Raw genomic sequence first — 22991 nt, 5'->3', positions numbered from 1 at the left:
AAATATCAGATCCTTACGCGACAGAACGTGAACTCCTGCTTCTCTCTCATCTCACTCACACGTAACTACAGTAAATATTATTTTTGAATGATCTCTGCAATAGATGAGGGGCCAAATTTAGAGTAAGTCTCTGACTAAAAGACGCCTTCAAAACCTGTCCCGGGCATTATAAAAACATACGTCAGCAATTTTATCCAAAAATCCAGCTGAGACCCCAGGGTATCGGCTGAAATGTCTGTTGTTAGTGGAAACCCCCCCCAGAGTTTCCTCTGTTCTTCTACCTAAGTTATGAAATTGGGGAACCCTTGTGAAAATTCTATCCCATAAATTTAATACTTGCGCCGTTATGCCATTGTATGATAGATCGGTTTTGGGGTTGGGGTCGGGGTGGGCGGTGACATTTGATGCCTTTGGCCCCGGGAAGATGTTACTGCAGGAGAGCAGAGTGGAAAATAACTTCACAACGTCGAGGATGGGTAGCGAATGTCACTGTGATAATCCCTTCTTACTGGCAACAGCTTTCTAGTGTCAAGCAACACTGAACTGTCATGAAATGTGTACGGATCCCTACAAGGGACAGTGTGCGTCTTGTAGCACCAACACTCAATAATAAACATTCCCCTGTAAGAACCTCTACTTGGTTTTGATTTGATTCTGGCTTTGTTGATTCACTTCCAGCATCTATCAAATAACATAAATTAAATGTGTGTTTCATCCTTCTTCCGGTGGCCATAGTGCTGTGAATTGCCATATCCATATTTCCTTTCCATTGCGATGTGTTCCATTCCCACCACATAATCATCAGGACGGGAACTCTTGTTCAACTCCACAACTCGAGGAACCACAGTTGACCAGCGGTCTGCGTGAATAGAAATTAGAACAGAAATAGAACAGATATAGGCATTTAGTAATTGAAGAGGCCAGTCAACAGCCTTATTGCCCACTCCAAATGTTCACCTTACAGGATAGAGAAGACTGATTTACTCAATGTTTCACCAACATTGAGCTTTAGGGTTAGCTATGGTTGAGAAATACAAGTTTCTTTTTTTTATTTTAAGCTTATGTTATTTTTAAGGTTTTTTTTATGGTTAAGAGCACAAGTCCAAATTTTTATGGTTTTAATTTATCGTAAAAAGCATCTCAGATTCTGGGAAGTGCAATTTTGTTTTATTCATTCATGGGATGTGGGTTTGGCTCACTGTACCAGCATTTATTGCCCATCTCTAATTGCCCTTGCGAAGGTGGTGGTGAGCTGCCTTCTTGAAACGCTGCAGTCCACGTGATTTTCATTTTTTTCATCTGATGTTCACCAGAATGTGTTTATGAATAAATTACAGCCTGGAATATTGAGTCAGACGACGCAGATGGAGTGCTTTTCCTCCAGGTCTAGAGGTTTTGGCCTAGATTACTGGTGCATCTTTGACAGGGCAGGACAAGAATGTGCCAATGACCCAGGCTGATCTTCCAAAGTCAGGAATATTTTCAATGTTTCAGGTGGGCTGGATGGTATGGGTTGGAGACTGACAGGCTCTTTGTAGGCCAACAAACCTTGAAACTCTTTAAAAACTTGTCGTAGCTGTACAATGGAATGTCCTTGTGAAGAGCCTTGAGACGTTAAAGGAGCTATATAAATGCAAGGTGTTACTGCTGTCCATAAGCTTTCTGCCCCATTAAATTTGAAATAGCTCATGTGCTACCCTTAATGCTGGACACCTTGACCTTGAACAGAAAATCTAGGTCTTTGTTTTCATGTCAATTAAGTCATGAGCAGAGCATTACTTAATGTTAAGTTTGAAGTTTTAAAGGTTTTCTATAAACCCCTGGGCCCCTGGGAAATTATACCTTTGGCATAAGCTCATTTTCCAGATGGGCAGTTAGGAGCAACATGTGACTGCATGCAGTGAAATCTGTATTAAAACAGACACTCTCAAAAAAGACTGACACTTATCGAGAGACCCAAAGAACTTGCGTGGTGAATAGACCGCTCTGAAACCACAGACGTTCACAACTTATGAACAATGGACAGTTTTCAATGCACCAAGCCCTTTTGCAAATTAAACATGGGACACAGTCTGTTGCAAAGCTGCTGTATCTGGAACTTAGACTGAGTCGGGAACACTTCCCCGAGCAGCTTGCTTCCTTTATGCCACCAAATTCTCATGAGGTCAGTGTGAAGTGACAAGTTTTGTGGCTTTAGTGAAATGGGGAGCTGTATACACAGCATGCACAGAGGCAGAGAAACCACCCAATCACTGGAAGTGAATGTTTTCACTGGTCTATCCCAGGGATAGATTGGGTTCTCTGCCACTATGAATGCTGAGGAAAGAACTCCCAATTCTACCAATTTTTTTTTACCGTACCTAGTTCAGCTGTTGCCAGTCCCTAAGGTGTCCATAATTTACAGGTTTCACTGCATTTGTTATATATGTGGTTCTCTTGTAAGTGTAAACATAATTGCAGCTCACCTCGGCGTAGTCGCCCTATGGTGTGGGTAAAACCAGCATCATATTGGTAAGTGTCGTTCCTTCCTGGGTCTTCATTGATAATTCCAACATTTTGGTGCCAATGGGACCAATTGACCTCATCCACCCTAGAATATACATGGAGAGAGCAGTGCCATGGTTACTGCTGGCAGAGATGGGGATGGGTGAAAGCACAAGTGATCAAAGCAACAAAATGACCCCCTTATTTGAAGCCAGCTTGTTATGTACAGACCTTGCTCAATCAGTCAGTGTCTGTCACTGTGGAGCCCGGGCTGAGTGGCTGCCCAATGCCACAATGTGGATAAACCCAAGGGGCAGGATTTTGCCTTTTGGTTTGGGGACCCCCCCCCACATCAGGATCAAATGGGGGTCACAACCCCAAACCGTGAGGCAAACAGTCATGTGGTAGTGATTCTCCCCAGGTTGGTCAGTTAGTGGCCAGAGGGCAGGTCTGCCATTCAATTAAGGATGGCGGGCAGGCTCTTGAAGCCGGAGAGGTAGGAGGCTGCAGCCTGTCGTTGCAGGTAAGGGAGAGACACTTACACTGCATATTTTTTAAAAAGTTTTACATTAAAAAATTGAAAAATTAAAAATGCCACCAAGTGGTCAGTGCCCAAGGCTCAGGCAGCCTACAGGCTGACTCAGATTTTCTACTTGCCCTCTGACAATGGATCTTAATAGGCCAGTAAGTATCCTTAATCAGCTACCCACCATTTGGGGGCAGATAGCTCTTTGGTTACCTATCCTGCCCGCGGTAAAATAGCTAACCAGCCACACTGGCCGGCAGTGCAAATTTTCCCGTTCACCTACCTCCATACTTTCCCCAATATGAGGACAAAAATCCTGCCCAAGGACACAGAAGTTACAAAGAGATGCTTCCACTGCAGCCAAAATAGTCTCTATTTAATCTCTAATAATCTCTAATAGTAAATCATGACTGTGGTTCACATTTGGAAGATAAAGTCTCCTTAAAAGTGATGATTTGAGCCTAGCATGTTGTACCAGTAGAACAATGTAAACGGTGTGTAAGATTACATTATTCCTAATGGTCTAGGTCAATTGCAACATTATTTGAATGAGGAAATCAGACACATTATTCAACCCAACTACTCAGAATTGATTTGAAGTTCCACCCCATCTCACAAGTTCAGTCCTATTCATATTTTTAGTTCCCTTTGGATTAAAGTTTATATGAAACCTGAGATACCATCAACTACTCTCAATGAGCACAACTCTATGTGAAGTTTACAACAAAAGTCGGATAAAGATGGGTTAACGTTTCAGGTGGAAACGGTTCATCAGTTCCGACAAAGGAACTCCACCCAAATCTTAACCATGTCCTTCAGTTGCTGACATACTTTGCTGTATTATCTGATTTTTATTTTTTGACAGCATGTCCTGTTTGAACAGCTTGGGTCCTATCTGGAGTATTGAGCTGGATTGTCAGTGGATAGTTGGATGTGCCTTTTACCAACCCTTGGGGTGGTCAGATTTACAGTGGTTTATGGCAGGTGACTGACACCAAGAATTGCGATAAATCAGCCATGATGTCTCTGCACTCGCCACGGCAAATGGCCTGCGTGTTCGCAACAAATCTAGCTTAAGTATAAGTGAAAAGAGAAAAAGAATACAGCAGTCTTATCTCTTTCTTACCGAAAGCACCATCTCCGGTCAGGAGTACCATCAGAATTGATTCCCACGGTAACCATCTCTCCTGAACGAAATGCTTTCCTTAGAAACACTGGGAACGATCTTTCGATATCCAGGATTGTTGTAGCCCACTGTTAATAGCAGTAAATATTAGATATTATTTCAACAATGATTTTTATGTGTTTTATTTCAAGTGTATCCAAATTCTTACGGCAGGAACAGAAAATGCTGGAAAAACTCAGCAGGTCTAACAGCATCTGTGGAGAGAAAGACAGAGTTAACGTTTCGAGTCTATTTGATATTTCTCCTGAAAAAGAGTCACACGGAGTCGAACTGTCTTTCTCTCCGCAGATGCTGTTAGACCTGCTGAGTTTTTCCAGCATTTTCTATTTTTGATTCAGATTTCCAGCATCCGCAGTATTTTGCTTTTCTCTTACAGCAGGAGACTGGATCAATGTATCACAACAGTTGAGTGGTCACAAAGATCTACAACTCCTTCTCCACCTTCACTTCTCCATCCTCCATTTCCATCTCACTCTTTACTTCGATCTCCTTCTTTCCCTCCCTTTCACTTCTGCCTGTTTCACTTCTCTTGTTTTTGCTTCTCACCTTCACTTCACTTCTCTCTCCTTCCCTCTCTCCTCCTTCACATCACTTTCTCCCTCCATTTAATGCTCTTCCTCCTCCTTTAATTCATTGTTTCTTGCTTACATTTCTTACTCAACTCTCTTTTCTGTTATCTCTCTAAACGAGTGGTGGTGGGGTGGAGGTGGGGGTGTGGGGTGCGGTGTGGGAGAGTAGGCTGTGGAATTAGGGCTCCAGCAGCAAGTGAATGAGGGGCAGCAGCATCAGTGGCCATTGGGTCGGGCTTGGTGTGAAAGAAAGGACTTGTATTTATAGTGTCTTTCATGCCAATGAAAAGTAGCGAATAACAGAATAGTGGTTATGTGACAGGACTGGTAATCCAGAGACCCAGACTAATGACCTGGAGACGTGGGTTCAAATCCCTCCACAGCATCTGAGGAATTTAAGTTCTATTAATTAAGTAAATCTGGGATAAAAACTAGTATCAATAATAGTGGCCACAAAGCTACCAGGTTGTTGTAAAAACCCATCTGGCTCCCGAATGTTTTTTAGGGAAGGGAATCTGCCATCCTTATTCAGTCTGGTCTATATATAACTCCCGAGCCACAGCAATATAGGTGACTCTTAACTGCCCTCTGAAATGACCCAGCAAGCCACTCAGTTGTCTCAAAAACAATTTTAGGGATGGGCAATAAATGCTGGCCTTGTCAGCAATGCCCACATCCCATAAATGAACAGAAAAAAACTGCAGGATGTGCCAAAATATAGTCATTGTTGTAGTACAGGAGATGGGATGCTCTTGTCCCTACCGTGTCCCTGGAGTGTGATGCTCTGAGAGTGTCCTGGCTGCTGGGGTGGGGGGAAGAGTGAGGGAGGTGGGGTTACAATCTGTCGTAGGGAATACACCGGGTGATGGCATAGTCAGACTCAGCAGCCCAGTGTTAGTCTTTTTCTGCTTTTTTGTTCCCCCTTGTTGGTTAGCCCCAGTGTCAGATTCACTGGTTCCACCTTATCAGGTGCCAGATGCAGAACATTAGTGCACAGTGTTGTATATTTCATATCTTGGATCTATGCAGAGATGACACTAGTTTCCATGGGTGGAATTTTCCCCTCCCGTTGGCGGCAGACGTGTTTGGCAGTGTGAGTGGACAATATGGCGAGAAGGCCAAAAGTCAGTTTTATGCCGTCGTGAAACCAGTTTGCAATTGTCTCCCCTGCTGTCAATGGCGGGCTGCATATCCCGCTGTCCAAGGTCGGGAACTTAATTTTAATGCATTTGCATCTCATTATTGTGCCTGCACACCGGGATCATCCCCCCCACGTCAAATTTACCTCCCACATCGACATGACTTCGGAAAGACATGATTTAAGGCTGCCTTCAAAAGGCATGTACCTGGAAAACTGAACTTCAAGGGGAACTCGGGGGGTGAGTGCACACAACCTTGCACAGTGCTCATGAGGATCGCCCATAGGACACCAAGGAAGAGGTGCCATGCACTTGTGGGAGGAGGTGTGGGGGCGGGGGCAGAGGTGTCGCTTTTTCCTGGCTGGCTTTCAATGCGGTGCCGTGTCAAGGGCTCGAGTGTGGGTGGGGCCAGGGGGAGGGGGGGTGCAAGGCAGCACAGACTGATGGAAGTACACAAGCACATGCCAGGGGCTGGGGGCAATTGCTTGGGAGGGTGGGTGGGTGTGAGGAAAGCGGCCACACACTTGGAAAAGCTTGTCAAATGTGAGCATTCTTCCACAGCTGAGGCCATTCAGCAGCTTCATTGACATGTTTGGATTCGGGCCTCTGAAGCTTTTCTGCCCACTCAAGCAACACAAAAGTACGAATGTACCACCAAATGCTCCAGAACTTTTCACCCCTCAGGCACAGACTGCAAATTAATGTGCGTTTTATGGGGCTGCAGAACAATTGGACGACTGGGCAAGTTGTACAATCTCCTTGTGAAAGCTGGCCATGGCGCAGTCACTGGCAATGTATCCAGTATCCATCATGGTTCAAGCTAACAGTGCAGCCTTGCAGTGCGGGTTAGGAGAATGCCTGTGCCCGAGCTGAGAGCACAGCATGCAGTCCAGTGGCCGAAGCTGCTGCCAATCGGTCAAGTGGACTGGGGCAGAGGTGAGTGGGGTTTCAGGCAGCCATGATGTGCACTACACACTGGCCATCCAAGTGATGGCCAGCACTCTCTGGCATGTGTGAAGGGGTCTTGAGACTCAGCCAGAGCCGAAGACTTAATCAAGAGAGGTCCTTAGGACACATATGCTAACCCATATGTCTCTCTCTTTGATCCTGCAGGAGGAGAACTTCAGGATCATGGAGCCTGGTGATTTGGCGATATGTCTCATGGCTTACAGGGAGCAGAGAAGAAGTAGAAGAGAGCAGCGGAGGCACCTGGCTTGGCAAAGGGAGGAGCACCTCCCTCAAGAAGAAGGTGCGGCAGGGCCTCCTGAAGACAACGCTTGCAGATGACTGACAATCAGTGTCACTGAAGACTGCAAATGTCCAGGGAACTGATCGGTCACATATGCCACCTGCTGCAGGATTTAGCGCCACAGGGACATGGAGGGCATCCACTGCCAGTGGCCATGCAAGTGACCGCGGCACTCAATTTTTACGCCAATGGCTCCTTCCAGGGCTCCACAGGTGACCTCGGGATCTCACAAGTCTCCACGCACAATTACATCCAGGAGGTCACGGATACCATCATCACAAAGGCACACAACTTTGTGCATTTCAACCAGGATCAGGAAAGCCAGGAAGCAAGAGCGCTGGGGTTTGCGCAGATCTCTGGTTTTCCACAGGTGCAGGGTGCCAACAACTGCATTCATGTGGCACTTAGATCTCCGTGGCAACAAGCGGTCCTGTATGTGCACCACAACAGCTTCCACTCTCTGAATGTTCAGCTGCTCTGTGACCATCACAAACGCATCCTAAAGGTCTGCACACAATTCCCAGGGAGCTTCCACGACTCCTACATCCTCAACAGGTCTCAGACCCCTGACATCTTCCAGGGTCCACAGAGGTTACAGGGTTGGCACCTTGGGGACAAGGACATAGCTGATGACTCCCCATATGGTGGCCTCAGACTGCTGCAGAGCGATGGTACAACGAGGCTCATGTCACGACCCGGACTTTTGTGGAGCCAACGATTGGCGTATTGAAAATGAGTTTCCGTGCCTCGACACTGTGGTACAGTCCCCAGAGGGTGGCCTCTGACAATAGGCCATTAACAAGTCAATTGGCTACCCACCACTTGTGGACAGGTAGCCCTGCTAGCCCTCCCCTTTCCCACTTCCGGGGAAATGGCCTAGGGAGGGACGGAGCTGGGGAATCCACACACCGACTGGCCGCACAAAATTCTGTGTCCACCTACCTCCCTGCCCACTCCTAATGGGGCCTAAAAATTCAGCCCTGGGTTTTTAGGCAAATATTTGCAATCAGAATATATAGCAAATAAAATTGACAGACAATGCTGTCAGAATGTTGGAGACTACCATCTGCTTTACACTCCAGGCAGATGCTCTCCTCTCCTTGAGATTAGTCTCAAGAACCTACAACACCGCTTCTCCTGATCAGGAGAGTTGATGTTGGGAATAGGGGGCTGGAGTCAGCTGTCTAATGTCTGCTGGAAGAGCCAGGAATGTGGTCTGATTGTTTAATTCTGCCCCAACGGGAGGTACCACTCCGTCAGGAGCTTGGGTATCTTATAGTTTTGAGAGGATAGTTGGAAGCAGCCATCATGGATTTCAAAAGGGACAATTTTGTTTGGCAAACCTCAGCAACATGCAACCTCAAAATTCTTTCAGTTCATTTCAGACATGGTAGATGGCGCAAGTGCAGTGGATGTAGTGTACACGGACTTTCCAATAGTTGCGGGGCCTAGAACTGGGGGCCATTGTCACAAGATTGAATGCAAGAGATTAAGATCAGAGAGTAGGAGAAACCTCTTCACACAGAGAGTTGAGACTCTGTGGAATTCACTTCCAGGCTTCATGAAGGCAGGACCGATGTCAACATTCAAGATCAGGTTGATTAAATGAAAGAGGGAAAAAGGATGAGAGGATATGGGAACAGGCTGGATGGGTAAAAGTGATTGGACATATTTGCTTGTTGGGGAGAGTATATGCTGACAGAAATTGGTTGGGTCTGTTAAAACTTCTAATTATGATTATGAAATATTCAAATCCAGGGATTCAGCCATGCCTGCAACCTCGCCACCTCTCACTCCTACCTGCAATCTCCAGATTTGCTTGCTCTTCTTAGAGACTTGCCCCACAGTTTCACCCATCAAAGCGATTAACATGTTCAGCAGGAGCACAAAGGTTAGGATAATATAGGAGACCAGGAGGATGACGAAGACAATGGGGTACTTGGCACTGTTGATAACATCCAGGTCACCCATGCCGATGGTGAGTCGGAAAAGCTCCAGCAGGAATTTGCTGAATGATAAGTTGTCTCTGCAGATGGGATATGTTGAACTTGTGCAGTTCGGTGAGTCGGATGTTATATCGCAAGTTTGAAGCGTAATATCATCAGTGGGACAAGTCATCAACAGTGAGACCAGGGCTGGAACAGAAATTAGAGATATCACACCATTAAAATTTTTGACACTTACTCATATTTAACTTACATTTAAGAGCAGAGGAGTGCAAAACAATTCTGTGGTTCCATAAATTTGTTTTGAACTTTAACAAAGTGCTTTTTGAAGGAAGATCTGTATTTTTTTCTCCCTTTTACTTCTATGCTTTCTTTTGCACTCATGCACATAAAATCAGTAAGACTGGGGTACCCTGCGCCCATACATCTGCCAGTGTAAGCTGATCCTGGGAAGTGTGCAAAATAATCACAGGGTAATTATAGCTAACCACTGTCATCTCTTCCAGTACCACAGTTCAGATTGCGAACTTAACATGTGAGGAGTCATGAGCGCAAGCCATGTCATACCACACCCCTTAACATTACTTCTTAGATGTTTTGTGTGTTTCATCATTTTGCATCCCATTTCCACCCATTGCAACCTCCCCACCCCCCCAAACCCCAACTTTCTTTTTAATTACTGTTATACTCTTGCCAATATCCACAGCAAGATAATAGCGTTTTCATATTACAGACCTGATGTGAAGCCTATCATGAACAACACGTAAACCAGAAGGAACCGGAAAAGATCTTTAACCAGGATCTGAAGAGAGAACAGGACAGCTTGTCAGAAGATTGAAATGTCCTCTGGAATTGAAAAGATTAAATTACAATGGAAGTGCATGGAACAAAGCCCAGATGGTCTCCTGTGTACCATTCTGTCGATGTGACTGCAGTTTCTGGGATTTGCTACAGGTGTCAGCAGAGCTACAAAATCTTATAATGCTGAAACAAGCAATTGAGGTTTTCCTGCAGGACTATTTTTCAAAGCTGGGATTGGAATCTTCTATACAAATCTCTTCTGAATGTGACTTTGATAAGCTTAATTTTCATCGGGGACATATTGACTCTGTGCCAGACAAACAAAGCATTTTACAAGCAATTCAGTCTCTTTATCCTTCCTTTCTACAGACCCGCAATGGCCAAACTTTCACCTTCAGCTCTTCCCTCATGCCAAAGAGTTAATAATGTGCCAGTGGACGCTTTTTATGTTGAAGTACATCGCAAATCATCAGACTAAATCCTGAAACCTAAATCCTGCTCCATGTCTAAAGCACCAGCTACGGTTGCCAACTGTGCCCGGACATATTCCTGGAGTGCTATCTCATGCCCTCTTGTCTCCAACCACCCTCTCCGCACTCCTGCTTAAAAACCTACTTTTCCTTTAACGCCCCTCTAATCTTTCTCCAGGGTTTATACAACTATTATCCGGGAGATTAACCTTTAGTTCCCGGAGACTCCAGGACAATCCTGGGGGGGTTGGCAACGCAGCAGACTGGCAAAGTGTGCCAGGCAGCAAAGGATGACGCCGGGAGCTGAGTCACTAAGGTGGCAGAACCAATGTAAATGAGGGCCGCTCCCCATAATGTGGTTGCAGCTGTTGGGCAGCGCCCCAATACCCATGAACCACGTTGAAGGAGATTTTAAATCAGAGGTTTTTATCATGGGCAAGCCCTGGTCTCACAGTGAGGCCTGCCAGGCCACACGAGCGTCCATCATTGTGCTTCAAAATGCCAGTTTGGCTCATGAACCAGGCCCCAGCTTTACCCTCCCCTCCAAGAATTCCTTAAAAATGGAGGCGCCAGCAGCGGTTAATTTGCTCCTGATGTCTCGCCTTGGTTCACTAAATGGATTGAGAGCAACTTTTTAATATTTTAATGAGTTAGCCTTGCATTATAGATGAAGTTAGTTCATTTGGGCTCAGCGACAGGAAACTGTCATCCAGAACCATGGAGCCACGAAAGGATTATCAGTTATTATCAGCCCCTGTGTCTAAATTGTATATTCTGCTTACTTTTACTGCTGCTGTTATAATTATTACTGAGTGTTGTCCTTCAGCAGTCATTTTATCATTGTTTTTATAAATTGCTTCTTAATTAACTTGTCCATTCATTTTGGCAGAATAAACTGTGATCTCAGATTCAGGCCTGGTATGTTACCTCCCCGCTACCCTCCACATGTTTATTCTGCTGTGACCCACATGATAAATGAGGAGTTGGGCATCCTCCCCTTCCCCCCCACCCCGCCCTCACCTCCACTGATCACATCAGTTTCACTATTTGAACAAGGCTGATGTGCAAGGTATTTGTCAAATCAGACACACTTCAAAAGGCCTCCACTCTAATTTTCTTTTATTTATTCACAGGATGTAGGCGTCACTGGCTGGGTCAGCATTTATTGCCCATCCCTAATTGCCCGAGAAGGTGGTGATGAGCTGCCTTCTTGAACCACTGCAGTCCATGCGGTGTATGTACACCCACAGTGCTGTAAGGAAGGGAGTTCCAGGATTTTGACCCAGCGACATTGAAGGAACGGCGATATATTTCCAAGTCTGGATGGTGAGTGACTTGGAGGGGAACTTCCAGGTGGTGTTCCCATCTATCTGCTGCTGTTGTTCTTCTAGATGGTAGTGGTTGTGGGTTTGGAAGGTGCTGTCAAAGGAGCCTTGGTGAATTCCTGCAGTACATCTTGTAGATGGAACACACTGCTGCTACTGTGCGTCGGTGGTGGAGGGAGTGAATGTTTGTGGATATGGTGTCAATCAAGCGGGCTGCTTTGTCCTGGACAGTGTCAAGCTCCTTGAGTGTTGTGGGAGCTGCACTCATCCGGGCAATTGGACAGTATTCCATCACCCTCCTGACTTGTGCCTTGTAGATGATGGACGGGCTTTGGGGGGTCAGGAGGTGCGTTACTCATCGCACGATTCCTAGCCTCTAATGTGATATGGTTGGATTTTAACTGCCAACTGAAATGGCCTAGCAAACCACTCCATTCAAGGGCAATTAGGGACGGGTAACAAATACTGGCCTTGCAAGCGACACCCACACCTCATGAAAGAATAAATTTAAACATCTCTCCATCACCACCCTCATCCAACCTCCCTTTATGGTGAGGAACAGTTAAAGAATCTTTTATACTGTGGCATCAGAAGAATTTTCACCCCTTGAGCAGTTAAGGAGGTGAGCAAAAATATTGATTTCTGTATGTCTGAGATTGAACGTACTTTGCGAATATCAAGAGTATTGAATATTAAGTGCGTTGAGGCGACTCAGAGAGGAACATGCTGTATGAAGGGAAGTTGAATTCTACTGCACTTTATTGAATTTTTCAATTTGAAATGTTTTGCCCTCAGGCTGTACGTAATGTACTTTGACAAATTTTGTCAATAAAGTATATTTTTGGGGGAAAAATGTTGATTTCAGGTATCAGGAATCTACATTATGGGAAACAGTAAAGGAACATAAGAACAGGGGCAGACCATTCAGCCCATCGAGCTTATTTATTGCGAAGAGAGTTGAATACAAAAGTAGGGAGGTTATGCTTCAGTTGTACAGGCACTAGTGAGACCACATTTGAGGCAGGATTTTCTCCTCGTTGGGCGGGTGCGGTGGGCGGGCCTGGGAGCAGCCGCAAAACGGTCCAGCGCCCGCGATCGGGCCAATTAACGGACAGCCAGCGTGAAATGCGCACTGAGAGTCTCAGCACTGCTGGGGTTGGGGCGGGAGGAACGCGGGCGCTGAAGTTTGCGCTGAAGTTTGCGCATACGCGGCGGGGTGCACTCACTGAAAGCTCCCTGAAGGCACAGGACTGCCTCAGGGAGCTGAACGATTTAAAAATGAAAAAAGACGAACCTACAATTAATATAAACAGGTCCCCACACGTGATTCAGTCAAACGAAGAGGGACATGTTAAAACTGAGTTTAAAATTTTTTCATTTTTTTTTTATTCATTGTTGGAAACCTCATCCACGGACGGGGTGAAGTTTCACTAAAAATGCAAAAGCCGCCTGGACTATTCACCCACCCGCTAACCGTAAGGTTGGACGGGCAGCAAAAAATTCTGCTTAATTAGCTGCTTAAGGGCCTTAATAGGCCTCTTAATTATCAGCGAGTGCGCTGCTGACTCTCGCGCCGACTGAAATATCGCGCGAGTGTGTAATGATGTCGGGACACTCGCCCAACGTCATTGTGCGCTATTTCATGCTTGAGCATGTCAGGCGCGCACCCACACGCCAAACTGAAAATCCTGGCCTTGGAGTACTGTACACAGTATTGGTCACCTTATTTAAGGAAGGACGTAAATGCGTTGGAAGCAGTTCAGAGAAGATTTACCAGACTGATACCTGGAATGGGTGGGTTGTGTTATGAGGAAAGGTTGGACAGACTAGGCTTGTATCCACTGGAGTTTAGAAGAGTAAGCGGCGGCTTGATTGAAACATATAAGATCCTGAGGGGTCTTGACAGGGCAGATGTGGAGAGGATGTTTCCTCTTGTGCAAAAATCTAGAACTAGAGGTCACTGTTTAAAAATAAGGTGTCGTCCATTTAAAACAGAGATGAGGCGAAATTTTTTCACTCAGAGGGCCGTGAGTTTTTGGAACTCTCTTCCTGAAAAGGCGGTGGAAGCAGAGTCTTTGAATATTTTTAAGGCAGAGGTGGATAGATTCTTGCTAAGCAAGGGGGTGATAGGTTATCAGGGGTAGACGGGATGCAGATTTCAGGTTACTATCAGATCAGCCATGATCTTATTAAATGACAGAGCTGGCTCGAGGGGCTGAGTTACCTACTCCTGCTCCTTGTTCGAATGTATTCCGTCATTTAATTAGATCATGGCTGATCTATATCTTAACTCCATTTACCCGCCTTGTTTTCATATTCCTTACTACCTTTTGCCTAACAAAAAGAAACTATCATTCGCAGTGTTGATGTTTTCAATTGACTCAACCACAACAGGTTTTTTCGGAGGGACAGGGTTCCAAAATTCCACTCCCCTTTGAGTGAAGAAATACTTCTGCACATCACGCCCGAATGGCCTAACTCCAATTGGATACTGCAAGACGATGCCATGGAACTTTTCAAGACTGTGATAAGATAACAAGTTAATAATTAAAAAGTTTGGAGTAAGCTGAGGCGTTATTTCTTACACAAAGGATGGAAGATTGATACGATTTGGTAGCTGGTTGTAGTGGACAACAGAAGCAGTTCAAGGGAAGATTGGATATCTTTGTGGAAAGCAACAGGTTGAGTCAAAAGGATTAGCTTATCAGGTCTACTGGTCTTTTCCCAGAAAATGTGCACGCTCCAAAGTTTTTTAGATCACTAAACCCACCTTCTGTATCATGATGCTGTAGGTCCCTGTTAGCTTCAGGCCTCTGGTGAAGTACAGTGTGTTTATCCAGCCTAAGACCAGAGCAAACACCATTACAGCAAGATAGGACTCCTCACCAGCCAAGTACAGTCCCGCCGACACCAACACCAGGATGGAATAAATAAAACTGCAACACAGGAGTACCACAATGTTTTGGTCAACAGAAGGATAAATGTAACTCCATTGATAGATTGAATAACGGCCCACACTCTCAGAACCATTCTTTTATGGATGGGTGAACTGAGAGATGAGATCTCAGAAGCTCTCCCATTTCTTTATGTTTCTCTCGCTATATATCCCAATACTGCAGGAGTGTGATTGAGCAATATGTGACCCCTGAGCTCTGACTTTTGACCCTGAAAGGCAGTTCTGTTTGAACTTGTGGTTCTTATGTGTTGGCTTGTCTTGTTTGAATTTGTGGGGTTAGTAATATGAGAAGTATTGTTTATAGCACTGTTGCCTCATTTACGGGTGAATCCTAAATCAGTTAGTGTTAAACTGCTGATCTGTAAGTACCAGCAGCTTAACATAAAAGTGAATTAACCGGAACATGGATGAAATGAGGCTCCCAAAAAATCCATGTTGCATATCAATAATGCCCAAGAAGAGAAAGCTTGACCACCCTTGCAATATTATATCCCTCCCAATTCTGTATCCCAATAGTACATCTCTGTATATTATTACTTAGTGACCTATGTTGCCCACCTTAGCCCAACTTTCTTTTTGGTCCATTTTCAGCAAGACGGGGCAACAAACTACACAGGTTCTCATTTAGCAGTGGCCCCTCCCTGGCTGTTTTCTGGGCTGCCAGGACAAATGGGGCAAAAAGTAAACACATGCCCTTGCCATTTTCACTCTTCAAATGCTGGAAGCAGGGCAGGTTGCTATGCAGACACCAACAGAAGGAGCTCTAGGGCACACTTAAATGGGCATCTGTACATTGTCAAGCATTGCTGTGCCCCCATGTCCAATCAGTAAAAGGAAGCATATTTATGCAATTTTTTTTAAGGCAGCTCACTGGCATCTTTATCTCCTGTAACAGCAACACCACCCCTCACCATCCACCCAACCACCACCACCACCCCCTCCACCCCACCCTCACCTTCACCCTCCTCTTCCTGAGCCTATACCCCAGGCTCATGCAACATTCCCTGGTGGAGGCCACCAAATCCATTGGGTAGATAACTGACCTAGCAGAGCATATCAGGGTTGTGCAAATCTGTGGCATCCTCCAATCAAAGTGGACGTGAAAAGCCTGAGGCTGTATCTCTTCAAATACTGGGCCGTTGAGCAACATTAAAGGTATTAAATAAATTTGAATTGATTCTGTCTGTATATTTCCATATTTGTAAGCCTCCCATACTACAAGCACCCAACACTATTCCAACTTACATCCTCAAGATTATCTCTTGATTCTCCCAACCTCTTGTCCTCTCAGTATCTAAGAGCATAAGACTGTAAGAAATGAGAGGAATAGGCCATACGGCCCCTTGAACCTGCTGAGGCACTCAAGAGCTTGACTGAACTGCTACCTCAACTCACTTTCCTGCCCTATTCTCATAACCCTTGATTCCCTTTGTCCCAAGAACCTATCATTTCAGTCTTGAATATACTCAATGACTGAGCATCCACAGCTCTCTACAATAGAAAATTTCAAAGATGCACAACCCTCTCAGTGAAGAAATTTCTCCTTATCTAAATCCTAAATGGCCAACTCATTAACCTGAAAATATTACCACCTAATTCTAGACTCTCCAACCAGGGGAAACAGCCTCTCAGCAGCTATCCTTTCAAGCCCTCTAAGAATCTTATGTGTTTCAATGAGATCATTTCACATTCTTCAAAACCTGAGAGAATACAGGCCCATTCGACACAATCTCTCCTCATAATTCAGACCTCTTATCCCAGGAATCAATCTGGTGAAACCTCATCGCACCCCATCCAAGGCAAGTATATCCTTTCTTAGGTAAGCCGACTAAAACTGTACACCAGTACCCCAGGTGTCTCCCATCAAAGCCCTATATCATTGCACCAAGACTTCTTTACTCTTAACACTGCAACCCCTTGCAATTAAGTACCTCTTGTGCTATAAGGTATGTTGTACTATCTCTCTAAGCCTCACCCTTAACAACAGTTGTCTGGAACAATATGATTCTAATGGTTTTACATTAAGAAATTTGCGTACACAAGGAGATAGCTTTGAACAAGATCAGAACCTTCCTGCTTCTGTGCAAATTCAACTATCCATTAACTTGTCTTCTGTAGTGAAGAAGTTGGTTCTGCTGTTAAGCATCCAAGGGTGTATTTGCTTGTGGGCAGATTTGAAACATCATAACCTTTGGTCGGTACATTCAATAGTTTGACTGAGGAGGGACTAATTTGAAGGGATGATCCCACTGTAAACATTACATAATTCCTTCCGAAAGTCGTGTGTTGAATTTCAGGCTTTGATTTATAACACAAATAAATACAGGTCTCTCTGTACTAGAGCAAAGCACTGTAAAATCTTCTATATAGGTCACAGCTTTATGGGACATCATCCGTAAATCGTAGATGTAGATGTAAGACAGTAAATGACATTCTGGCAAAATTAATAGACTTTTTCACAAAATGAGCACTTTAAAATCTGAATTTTAAGTTAACTTTTAAGGAAACAATGAAGGCCTTACTAAAGCAACTGGAAAGATCCATCAATGAACATGGAATTCACTCCCGGACATTTCTTCAGGAACAAATCCTTCACCTTTGGAATGGAAAAAAGATTTTATTTAGTTTTTTTCATACAAGCAGCGTAATTTATACATTTTTTCTTTCTCTTCATTGTTGTTAGATCCCCCTATACCACTTGAATTCTCCTCCTGAACTCCTGGCATTGCTACTCTAATACAGAGAGAATAGTGCTGGGGCTGGGGAAGGGGGGAGATTAATATACCTTCTGATTTTCACTTTCCCTCACTCATCCCTCCTCAGCTGTTTATCTCTAGTTGGTACCTCCTCACAGCAGCACATCTATAGTTAGACTCCGTCTGTTCTAATTGGACCAAGAGGGGTGGCACTGAATTGCCCCAGAGTCATAACGCCCACCTAATGAATGTGTTTTTTGAAGGGCTTCAGTAATACATTAAGCTAACATCTGAACCATTTAAGATGCTTAAAATAAAGCCACTAATTAAAAGAATTGAAATATATGAAGTCTGATTTCAACAGAGAAAAATAGAAACTTTTAAAATAAAATCACAATATTGTTGTGCGTGTCTATTAGACACTTCCCTTGCTGCCCACCAGTCGCAGAAGGCTCCAAGTGAACCATGCATGCTCCCTCAAGAGCCTCCCGGGTATCGACTAGACCATAGAAGAGAGACAAACACTCAGAGCAACTGCAACCCTCCCCCCGCCACTGCACCCAGACTGCGATAACCCTGGAATCAGACCGGGATCTTGGAGGATCAAACTGCTTTCTCCGCGCCGCTCTTTAAAACCCACCGTTAGCGCTCCCCTGTTGGGGTCAGTAACCCCAGGTCTCCGGTGGGTTTGTTAATATTAACTATGGTGTTGGAGGGGCTACAATTGTTTGTAGGAATTATCAGCCAGGGTATCACATCTAACAACTCTCGTTGGAAGATACACATGTAGTTTTTGAGTATGATCTGACTTGGTCAGTAAGTTGCTACAGATTCACTGCTGAGTCCATGCATGGACACATGAACAAGAGAATTAGAAAGTTGGCAGAGCCTGGGGCATCCTGTCCCAGTCTGGGTCAGCAAAGTACAGGAAGGGAGGATACTGGAGGAACAAAGTCATTATCTACCTCTTCCTCTTTTAAACTTTGAACATTTCAACTGCCTCATTGATCCAATAGGTCTCATATCGCTGCTTATATGTTTCAAAGCAAATAAATTAACACATTTATATTAAAACAAACAAATATTCTTCAACAAATATTGTTAGAAATGTCCTGTGGTTGCTTCTATTTTCCCATCTTTACTTCATAATATTCAGCGTTATATGTTTAGAATAAAGTCATTGATGAAGGTGTTATAGAAAAGTTGTGATATATTTATAAATGTATATTTTCAAAGCTGTAAAAGAATTTCAGTTCCGTGCATTGACAGGAAGTGGCTCTATTTCTCCTGCTTCAGGGAAATCCTGAGTAGGGGGAACCTTCAAAACTGAACTATCTAATAAGTCCCAGGTTAGATCATCTCAGCTAAAATTTCATGTCATTGGCCCCATCTCTCCTGGATTTAAGGAGAGGCAAAATTATTCCTCTTAAAAACCCCAGTTGCAAAGTGCATGCAAATGGATGATGCGCTCAGCCTGTGGATCCATACGCCAGTGTTTTCCCGCTCTATCTCGAGGGGAGGGGTTAAGACTGAAGAACAAAATAACTCCATCAGGTGAGGTGGTATGTGATCTTCATTCATTAGGTGCATCAGCCCCTGCATCAACAGGAAGTGAACCTTTTCTCCTTCTCTCTCCCAATCTCACCAGGGTCAAAGGGATGCCAGGACATGGAGAGGGCAACTGGAGACCAAGCATGATGAGAATCCAAACGCCAGGTCACCCCAGCCTGGTCTTGCATGCTCCCAGGGATTAGTTATGGAGTTGGAGCACCAAAGGCCTGGGAGCAGGTCTGATTTCCCATCCCACTGGCCAAGATATGGCCTAGCGATCCGAAATACAAAATAGTAAAACCATCTCCATAAACTGAGCAGTATCTTGGTTTTTATGCTTGTTAATAGGGTAAGATTCTCTCTTCCACTATTTCGCTCCTCTTTTCCCTTACCTTCCCTTCATCACACACCATTCAAAGTTGAGAAAAGGTACAGCTTCCTCACCCCCTTGTCCATGCCCCCTTGAAGTCAGTCACTAGTAGGCATATGGGACAATCTGTCAGGATTATTCACCCTCCAATTTTCCCAACCCACCTGTTCAGCAAGTATAGGTTTTCACTCAGCACTCCACACAATCGTGCAATATGTCATTTTAGGGATAAGCAGCCACATTCATGTTCCCTCTGCCCTGCAGGTCATTGCCATGGCACTCTAGGGCACTATGCCCACCCTGACATGAAATGATGAACAATTAAAGCCAACCATAACAACAACATTATAATAAAAGAAATAAAAACAGAAAGTGCTGGAAAAACTCAGCAGGTCTGGCAGCATCTGTGGAAGAGAAACAGAGTTAACGTTTCAAGTCCAATATGACATGAAAACAACAGTGTTTGGAAGACCAAAATCACATGGTCCTTGCCCATTGAGTTTAACTCATCCTTTTAATGGTACTGAATTGTTGACAAATTATTTTTCTCTGCTTACGTTTGTGAAGAAAAAGAAGATGGCGGTGACGACAGTGATAATTTCTCCAGCCATTCGTAGGTAATCAACTGTTGTATTGTACGGGTAAGGAGGCTGCAAGAGATTTGAAGGAGAGAATCATTGATGAAGCTACAGTGAGTGATGGAGCAGGGCTCCAGTCTGAAACAGGAGCTGAGAGGTAGTTAAAGGATGAAGCAAGAACTGTGTGTTATATCTTCTTTCTCTTCATTTTTTTTCCCCTTTATCTGCTGTGCCCGCCAACCAGTTAATACGATGGCCACACATCCTCAGCCAGCGTGTGAAACCAGATCCAGAGGGTGGGCCCAATCTTTCCAGGATGGCTCATCCTCTGATCCCCCCACCTCTGCTCCCCCTGTGGAAAGTCCCTTGTGGAGTGGCACACCTGACACTGCAGCACTGCTGCTGTAATGTAAAGGTAAACGAGGTGGAAAGTGCAGCTATTAGTCCCGGAGTCACCAACGCAAAGTTTTAACATTTATTTTGAACCTTTATCAAAGAGGAAACAAAATTTGTCCTCGTATTACTTATAAGCGCGGACATCCCTTTAAGTTTGAGCTGCTGGCTATATTTTACACATTCCCTTTATCAGCCTTGCTATCTGCATTAAGGCAAAGCTACACAGGCAGCGATGAATGATTGTTCAGATAAGATGGCTGCAGGGAATTGCAGGCGGTCAGCTCAAAGTGCTGTTAGCTCACTTTGCGCCAACAGCCAAGCAGCAAAGCCTAAGTTCAGCCTGCAGCACAGCATCAGCTCTTTAATAACGTGGAACAGTAAGATGTCAAGTTCAATTCAAACCCTGCTCACTTCCTGGTCCGGACAGTGAATAAACAACTAAACGTTCGGTGGAAGCTGTGAAGATTCCCCATAAGGGGAGAGGAGGGGAAAAAAAACAGATGGATATATCCTTGGATCTTGTCCCTGTTAGTGGCCAGTCAACCTGCCTATATGTAATATATAATAATATATGGGGTCCAGGGGGATCATAGAATCATACAGCACAGAAGGAGGCCATTCAGCCCATCGTGCCCGTACTGGCTCTTTGAAAGAGTAGTTCCACTTTCCCCATCACACTGCAAATGTTTCCTTTTGAAACATATATCTGATTCTCTTTTGAATCTGCTTCCACCAGCCTTTCAGGCTGCGCATTTCTGATCCAAGATAAATAGATCCACAGGGAAAAGAGAGACGTTATTTACAGAAGACAATGTTTCCTCTTAGACATGCAGCGCTCCAAAAGTTCCCAGCACAAGTCGGCCCCTTTAAGTTACCACGTGTGTACATTGGCGCAAAAAGATTTAAAGGGCCTGCGCACAATGAATTGGCCGCTCACTTGAAGAAAAATTAGAGTGTATCTTGGAACAGACAGGTCATTAATTGTTAGACAAGCTCCAGCTCACACTTACTTTGCCTTCCGATGGCCTGTAATATGCAATGAGGGTAAATATTACCATGGCTGTAATATAAGAGATAACGCTGAGGTAGAAGGAAACAGCTGCAAATTTCTTCCACTTATCGCGAAATAATTCATTAATGGGTTCCACAGCTAACATTTCATAACGATTCTACAAAAGAAATTCAACAACAACAACTTGCATTTAAATAGCATCTTGAACATAATAAATTTCACAAGGCACATGACGGAGAATTATCAAACAAAATATGACACTGAATCACATGAGGAGATGCTAGGTCAGACAAAGAGGTAGGTTTTAAGGAGCATCTTAAAGGAGGAAAGAGGGGTAGAGAGATGGAGAGGTTTAAGGAAAGGAATTTTGGAGGCTACCAACGTCTTCACCATCAAGCTCTGCTCAGAGAGCAGAAAACAGAAACACCATAAGTTATTCTCATGACAATGGTATCGCATGGTAACGATAATACAGTTTGATGTGATCTACTGACTTTCATGAAGACTGCAGCCCTTTACATGGAAAGAGTTTATTCAGACGACCACTTCATTGAATGATGCTTTGTGGATGTGTGTCTCGCTGCTGATTTGACCTCAGTCCTGATTAAGGAGCTAAATGTTTTACTCATGTGCTGTTGGTACTGAGCCTCACCTTCCAGGAGACGACCGTGCATGTTTGACCATGATTTTCCACCCATTTTAAAATGGTGAAATTGGGAAATAATCCAACTGTCTGCTCCCAGTGAGGAGCCTCACCTGTCTGGAGCACACAGCGACGGCTATACATAAGCTCACAGGTCCTCCAGGTTTTATTGGCCAATAGGTACCCAATGGGTGAGGCTCTGCACCAGAAGGATGCAAGTGGGTTTACCCATTGGAGTAAAAGGAGTGTCATTGGCAAGGGTTGGATATCAAATTGGGATATGACAATCCTCAACAAATGGAACATAAAAGTCACAGGTAGATTCTTAGCTGTGATTTTTTTTTCCCATTTAAATTGTGAATTTTCAGAACCAGTTTTTCTGGTCAATAGTTCCTCCCCTTACTGTTGAGCATTCCACTAGGAGCTGCACTGGGACTGAAGCATTGAAGCTGGTTCCCCTGGCTGGGAATTCAGTAGTGGGCACTGTAGAAGAGCAATTGTGACTGAAGTGAGACGAGTCCCAGGATTTTAGGGCAGGGAGGAATCAGGCACCTTAGGGAGGTGGGTGAGGGGGTTGAGGGCCAGGCAGGGAAACACAAGTGAGGAGTAACATCTTGGGGGGAGGTGGGGTTCCCCTGATGCAAATAGCACTACCCCTCCTCCTTCCTTCCCACCTTCTAACCAGTTGTGTTAATAAAATGGCCTTCTCACTCACACTCATCTGCCCAACATATTGGCAGTGGAGGCTGATTGAGGGCCTTATGTGGGCAATAATTAGCCCTTTAAGGGCCTCAAAGGCCAAAGGGCAGGTGGGTTAGGGGGCACCTTCCCACGCAACTACCCCACACCCGGTATTTTGGAAACCAGGTCAGGGATTGGCACGGAAGTGATGGGCTACACACCCGACATATTTTACATTCTCCCGCTTGCTGAAAACACATCCGGCAGGGGGGCTGGGGGTGGGGGGGGGGGGGGGGGGGGGTGAAAACTATTCCAAAGAGGAGGTATTAGGCTGGATGTACTTAAAGCTGATAAGTCACCAGGAACAGATGGGATGCATCCAAGGATACGAGGGGAGTAAGTTTGGAAATTGC

General features: G+C 44.7%; 1 protein-coding gene across 1 annotated transcript in view; it reads right to left on the bottom strand.

Moving 5' to 3' along the window:
• Positions 1 to 471: 471 nt before the first annotated feature.
• Positions 472 to 22991, bottom strand: part of trpv4 (transient receptor potential cation channel, subfamily V, member 4) — a 119632-nt gene continuing 97112 nt past the window's right edge. The window contains exons 8-16 of the mRNA XM_078554421.1: positions 21253 to 21411; positions 19826 to 19918; positions 17174 to 17247; positions 14466 to 14631; positions 9835 to 9901; positions 8954 to 9288; positions 4137 to 4264; positions 2466 to 2590; positions 472 to 859 (exon numbers count right to left, since the gene is read on the bottom strand). Of these exons, the coding sequence (XP_078410547.1) occupies positions 699 to 859; positions 2466 to 2590; positions 4137 to 4264; positions 8954 to 9288; positions 9835 to 9901; positions 14466 to 14631; positions 17174 to 17247; positions 19826 to 19918; positions 21253 to 21411 (1308 nt within the window). The 3' untranslated portion in view covers positions 472 to 698. The remainder of the gene's footprint in view (positions 860 to 2465; positions 2591 to 4136; positions 4265 to 8953; positions 9289 to 9834; positions 9902 to 14465; positions 14632 to 17173; positions 17248 to 19825; positions 19919 to 21252; positions 21412 to 22991) is intronic.

The sequence above is a fragment of the Cetorhinus maximus genome, chromosome 12, assembly GCF_964194155.1.
Source record: "Cetorhinus maximus chromosome 12, sCetMax3.hap1.1, whole genome shotgun sequence".
In the NCBI taxonomy this organism is placed as follows: Eukaryota; Metazoa; Chordata; class Chondrichthyes; order Lamniformes; family Cetorhinidae; genus Cetorhinus; species Cetorhinus maximus.
Note: the sequence above shows the minus strand (reverse complement) of the source record. Positions and strands in the feature narration are given on the sequence as shown.